At 40.1% G+C, this 6,903-nt stretch overlaps 1 protein-coding gene across 1 annotated transcript; it reads right to left on the bottom strand.

Annotated features, from left to right (window-relative positions):
- Positions 1-3,270: 3,270 nt before the first annotated feature.
- Positions 3,271-6,675, bottom strand: LOC112054654 (glutathione S-transferase 2-like). The gene is made up of 4 exons (XM_024094504.2): positions 6,543-6,675; positions 4,550-4,717; positions 3,887-4,029; positions 3,271-3,466 (listed from the first exon to the last, which is right to left on the bottom strand). The coding sequence occupies exons 1-4, from the start codon at positions 6,673-6,675 to the stop codon at positions 3,296-3,298; spliced, it is 615 nt and encodes a 204-aa protein (XP_023950272.1). The 3' UTR covers positions 3,271-3,295.
- Between the last annotated feature and the right edge of the window lie 228 nt (positions 6,676-6,903).

Genomic DNA, 6,903 nt, shown 5'->3' with positions numbered 1-6,903 from the left:
GAAAACCAGGCAGTATTCGTATTCTATGCGGTCCCTCGAAAGCATTTTCATATCTCACCGGGAAATTGTCGCCGTCACCTTGATCGTCCAGCGAGCGCTTTTCAAAATGGCGTTCACCATTTGGAACGAGTGATTTTCTTTCTTGAGACGGTTTTGTTTCCAAAGGCTTCGCGAAAACAGCCATAACGCAGAAGATCAGAATAATCGCCATCCACTTCTCCATTTTTTTTTAAATCTTCCAAATCGTTGTAATTAAAAATTGGCTTTGGTTTCTTGGGAAATTATCTTCACAGTTGCTTTTGTATTTTATATTATTTGTATTATAGTTTATTTGGTTTACTTAATCGTAGATTAAGAAATAATTTTACAAAACCACAAAGTAATTTACTCTTGAATAACACAGGTCTTCTGTTTTGGCGATACAAAGTATTTATAACAAAATCAAATTTGTTATTGTCCATGCTTGCATCGTGATTTCCTTTTATATTGCCTTAATGTTTATTGTTAAAATTATCGTCGCAAGGTTGTGGACTGAAGGCTCGAAGCATTATCTGTCATTTAGCACCTGGTTATAAGAATATCACAAGTACGTAAATAATTCCTTACTCAGCTATATCGGTCTAATTTAATTCTTAAGGCCCATACTAATAGCTGTATTTCTCTTGAAATATTTCTGAGTAATCTAAGAAACGAAGAAGTAATCGAATAATAAGCCGTGATAGCCCATTGGATATGACCTCTGCCTCCGATTCCGGAGGGTGTGAGTTTGAATCCAGTCTGGGGCATGCACCTCCAACCTTTCAGTTGTGTACATTTTAAGAAATTAAATATCACGTGTCTCAAACGGTGAAGGAAAACATCGTGAGGAAACCTGCATACCAGATAATTTCTTAATTTTCTGCGTGTGTGAAGTCTGCCAATCCGCATTGGGCCAGCGTGGTGGACTATTGTGTGGTAGTGGTGGCCTAACCCCTCTCATTCTGACAGGAGACTCGTGTTCAGCGGTGAACGGGCGGTAACTCCCATTTATGTAAATTGATAGGGGACTTTTATTACTCCTTCAAATCTGAGTGTAGGGTATCGTTGGATAGGTCTTTGATGGATATGAGGGGTTTTCTACCAATATTTTTCAATATAGGGATCCGTTTGTAAAATATTAAGCTTTTAAGAGCTAATTTTTGTTAAGAGTCAAGTGTCCCCACCCTCTACCGGCTAAATGGTTGTTTATAGATACTTAAAAAAAACTACAAGAGTAGGATATATTATTAAATTACATACTACCTATTCCCTATATCCTACTCTATTAACACCACCAACCCACATTGGAGCGGTGTGGTGGCTCTAAGATCCATAATTATCTCCTCTCCTATAGGAAAGTTGGCCTAGCCCTGAAGTACCCGTTAAAATGAGCTATAGAAAAATATTGATCAGACCTATTGGATAGAAGCAGGCGTTACTTTGCGGAAGTTCATCATGATTATATAATGATTTATTTATTTTGCTATCATCCGCGAAAGGCCGACGAACCCATGCGACAACGTCACCCAGGTCCGACAAAATACTCTCTACGTACGTTTCACCCCGAAACCGTGCAATTGCACGTTGTAGAGTCAACATCTCCTGAGGATGCTCCGGTTTCGCGGATGATAGCAAAATAAATAAATCATTATATAATTGATGAGACCATCAAAGGAAGGCGCTTAATACTGATTTTATTTAGTAACTCATCAGTTCAGTAAATATTTTATCTTTAAATGCGTCAATGAGATTTATGACGCATTTCTATACACGAAGCTTCACAATAAATATTGAATACTTGTTGCATATTTAAATGTTTTTAATGCCATGATAGCCGTGATAGCCCAGTGGTTATGCCTGCCTGCCTCGGTTTCCAGAGAGTGAGGGTTTGAATCCGGTCAGGGGCATGCACTTCCAACTTTTCAGTTATATGCATTTTAAGAAATTAAATATCACGTGTCTCAAACGGTGAAGGAAAATCATCGTGAGGATCTGCATACCAGAGAATTTTCTTAATTCTCTGCGTGTGTGAAGTCTGCCAATCAGCATTGAGCCAGCGCGGTGGACTTTTTGGCTTAATTCCTCTCATTCTGAAAGGGGACTCGAGCTCAGCAGTGAGCCGAATATGGGTTGATAACGACGACAGATTTTAGTCACATCGGTCGAGTAGTCGAGGCGTAAAAGAGTAACAAACACACACAAACTTTTGCCTTTATGGTATTAGTGTTTTTTTAATTCTTTACAAGTTAGCCCTTGACTACATTCTCACCTGATGGTATCATCAAGGGGCAATGAAGTGATGATGCATACTAAGATGGAAGCGGGTTATCTTGTTAGGAGGACGATCAAAAGCACACGCCTTTCGGTTTCTACACGGCGTCGTACCGGAACGCTAAATCTTGGCGGTAGGTCTTTGTCGGCAGGGTGGTAACTAGCCACAGCCGACGCCTCCCTCCAGCTAGACCTGGATCGATTAAAAAAACTTCAATCAGCCCAGCTGGGGATCAAACTCAGGACCTCGGTCTTATAAATCCACCGCGCATACCACTGCGCCACGGAGGCCGTCAAATCAAATGTCAAAGGCTTTATTTCTATCTAAAATAGTTTCTTGTTTCTATCTTTTTAGACCCGTTTTTAGTAGTAGTCTATAGTTTCAAACCTTTTTTTTTCCAACTTGAATAAAAAAGGTTATAACGAACGCCTGCTAAAATTAAATAGCAATTAGTACATTATAAACTATTACCTTCAAAAGCTCCTGAGATTACACAGACAGACAGACAAATAACACACAATCAATCATTACAGTATTATTGTAAAGGCAAAAGTTTGTGTGTGTTTAACTGTGTATGTTTGTTCCTCCTTTACGCTGCGGCTACTGAAGCGATTTGGCTAAAATTTGGAATGATAGATTTTACTCAGGATTAACACAGAGGCTACTGTCATCCTAGAAAAATCCATAGTTCCTGCGGGATTTGTGAAAACTGAACTTGTCGCGGAAGTTCGCTAGTATTACGAATAAAAATACATAATAAATGAAAAATCTGTAATCCAACACCATAACATGTATAACAACATATCTGTAACTAGGAACTGACAAGTTCTTTGACACTCCCATGATATGCGGGCGACGGGGGGAAAGACTGTGCGGATGTAAAATCGTGCGTGCGAGGTAGTAAGCTGCATCAGTCGTGGGTTTTCATTCATCGCTACACGCCCCCCGGCCCGCGCGGACCATTGGGAGTGTTACGAACGAAGTTGCCAACGAGACTTAATGCCACTAATAGTCTGTCTTGGGTGCTTTGTCAGCATACGCCTTGCACCTGGGCAGAGCGTACACCGAATCCGCTAGCTTCTTGAAGCTGGGATACTTCTTGTCCAGATCTGGCATTTGCAGTTTCACCTTAACGCAGTCGTACATGCCCGCGAATAAAAAGTCTGCCCAGGTTAACTGTAAAACAAATCACACTTTTATTATAAAGGCGAAAGTTTGTGTATTTGCTACTAGGTTGCCTAAAAAATATCAGTCAAGGAAGGTTTCCTTGATAGCCCAGTGGATATGACCCCTGCCTCCGATTACGGAGGGTGTGGGTTCGAATCCAGTCTGACCTCCAACTTTTCAGTTGTGTGCATTTTAAGAAATCATTAAATATCACGTGTCTCACACGGTGAAAGAAAACATCGTGAGGAAACCTGCATACCAGTGAATTTTCTTAATAATCTGCGTGTGTGAAGTCTGCCAATCCGCATTGGGCCAGCGTGGTAAACTATTGGCCTAACCCCTCTCATTCTGAGAGGAGACTCGAGCTCAGCAGTGAGCCGAATATGGGTTGATAACGACGAAGGTTTCCTTTTTGTTGAATTCATATACCTTGCCAAGAGCCAAATGTCCGTTGTTCTTCTTGATGATCTCGTCCAACTTCTTCAGCGCGAAGGGATAGTAATTCTTTACCAGCTCTGCCATATTTGCCGCTTTCGCCTCTTCATTCGCCTCGTGGTAGACGTAACCGCCTCCTGTGGATTTATATTGAAGGTTAGTTATGTTACAAGGACTTTCTCTTTTTAATATAAGGGGTTTTGAAAGCATCTTCTGGGCAAACGCGTTTTACAATAGATTGCATCATCACTTACCATCTGGGGTTAACAGTCGCGCACTGTGGCTTAAATAACGAACAAAATCCTACCACGCTGATACAATGTATAACCTCAATAGCTCGATGGTAATGCGGTCGGACTCATCACCGAGGGGTGGTGATTCATTCCCGCCCCTCGGTGATACCCGTCTATTGTCGTACCCACACCTAATACAAACTTTCCCGGAAAAGAAACTTAAAAAAATATGGTTGCGGCAGACATTTTTTTTTATTTTTTACAAGTTACCTCACCTGATGGTAAGTGATGATGCAATCTAAGATGAAATCGGACGAACGTGTTAGGAGGAGGATGACAATCCACACCCCTTTCGGTTTCTACACGACATCGTCACGGAAAAAAAAGAGTAGAAGTCGCTAATTTGATAAAGAACGATATTTACTAGTCCAAACGTCGGTATAGAAGTAGACGTTCTGGTCGATTTCAAAGTCCTCCTCCAGGTCCTGTCCGCTGAGGCCGTGTTTGCGGCCGAGGTAGCGCAGGATGGCTAAACTCTGCGCGTACTTCTTGCCGTCGATCTCCAGGACCGGCATCTCGCCGAAAGGCATCTCTGGAAATGTAAACAAACGCTTTAAAGTAGGTATATACTTATTTTACGACCTTTCAAAAATTCTAAATTCAAAATTCATTTATTTCAAGTAGGCTTAGTTTACAAGCACTTTTGACACGTCAGTTGACTATTTGTAAAGATTCTACATTCATGAAGGCAGGTTCTGCTGAAAAGATACCGGCAAGAAACTCAACAGTTGCTCTTTTGAAAAAGTCATACAGTATTAGAATTTACAATTGATAACAATTAAATTACAATTTCTTATAGTTTTCTTTCCTGTGTGAAGGTGGAAGCTGATCCAATGGCCTCCAAGCACCTTTATCGTTATGGAACTCATCAATAGTGTAGTAACCTTGACTAAGTAAATGTCTTTTAACACATTGCTTAAAGTTGTGCATTGGCAAGTCCATCACAGTCTTTGGGATCTTGTTATAGAAGAGTACACCCAAACCCACAAAAGATTTTTTAACTCTTTGGAGACGATATGCCGAAATAACTAACTTATGCCCGTGTCTAGTAAGACGTGGGTTTAAATCTCCTTTTCGTTTGTACAAATTAATATTTTGTCTTACATAAACTATACTGTTATATATATACTGACAGGCTACTGTTAAAATGCCTATTTATTTAAACTTTTGACGAAGGGACTCGCGTAATTTCCACTGAACTATTCGGGGTTTTAATGTTTGTTACCTTATAACTTTGTCATTTATAAACCAATTTTGAAAATTGTTTTCTTGTTTGAAAGAGTATACTCCTACTACCAGATTGGTCCCATTCCATTTTCAATGAAAATTGATTTCGTAATTTTGTGTTAAAATCAAAATTGTAATACGTCTTTGAAGTCGATTCCATTTTTATGTTAAAAAGATTTGAGAGATTTTGCTGGTAATCCTCTCGCACCTGCTTCTATGGCGTACTGTTTAACCACATAGCCATTTTTAGTTAGTTCATTTGTAAGGGTCCTTTGAAGTCGATTCCATTTTTATGTTAAAAAGATTATGAAGAGATTTTGCTGGTAATCCTCTCGCACCTGCTTCTACGGCGTACAGACTAACCATATAGCCATTTTTAGTTAGTTCATTTGTTAGGTCATACTTTTTTGTAATAGTTAGAGTATTTTTCACCGACTTCCAAAAAGGAGGAGGTTCTACGTTCGGCTGTATGTATGTTTTTTTTTTTATGTATGTCCAGCGATAATTCCGTCATTCGTGGACCGATTTTGAAAATTCTTTTTTTGTTTTAAAGGGTCCAGGGTTTTTGGTTTTTTAAACTAAAAAGCAAAAAATAACATCTTACCTATATGCTACCTTCTGATCAGTTTGAAGGCGGTGCCAATCCAGTGTCATGTTTTAATTAAAGCCGTTTCTGAAAGAACCACAGAAACTTTGTAATTTAAACGGCTTAAATTAAAACATCACTGGCTTGGCACCGCCTTCAATCTGATCAGAAGGTAGCACATAGGCAAGATGTTATTTTTTGCTTTTTAGTTTAGGTTAACTTTTGAGTTGGAAGTCGGTTGAATTTTTTTTATTAAAATTTTATATGTTGAAAAGATTATAGAGAGATTTTGCTGGTAATCCTCTCGCACCTGCCTCTACGGCGTACTGATTAACCACAGGTCATAATTTTTTGTAGGTACTATAGCTTGGCAAATTCGTTGATAACACTCCCATGATATGCGGTCGACGGGAGAGGAAGGACTACGCGAGTATAAGGACGTGCGCGTGGGACAGGGGGAAGGACTGGGTATGAAATCGTGCGCGCGGGACGTCGAGAGTATTACGAACGAATTTGCTAAGTAGACAGAGTAATTTTTGCTTACTGTGTTTAATTTCTGGCCAATCCTCGTGAGGTATCCTGCGATCTATGAACTCCTCGCCTCTGTAAGCCAGCAGGAGACGGATGCATTCGCCCAGCGCCCTCTCGGGGAAGTAATACACTATGGTCCTCGGCATTGTACTGCAAGTAAAGTTATTTTGAAGGGTAAACCGTTTCGTAACGTAACGCATAACGGCGCAACTCTCGCCCGAGACGCACACGTTTTTGTATTACAAACTGTCAAATCAAGGAAAGTACAGTAGTGGTAACGTGCGACCAAGTTAAGGGAGACAAAATGTCGTTTAATCGCGACGCTGTTGTCCCAGACCCGTCTATTTCGTCCTAAAACAATGAAAGAGATATCG

Source organism: Bicyclus anynana, chromosome 19, assembly GCF_947172395.1.
Source record: "Bicyclus anynana chromosome 19, ilBicAnyn1.1, whole genome shotgun sequence".
NCBI classification, from domain to species: Eukaryota; Metazoa; Arthropoda; class Insecta; order Lepidoptera; family Nymphalidae; genus Bicyclus; species Bicyclus anynana.
The sequence above is the reverse complement of the archived record's forward strand: the minus strand, read 5'-3'. Positions and strand labels throughout refer to the sequence as shown.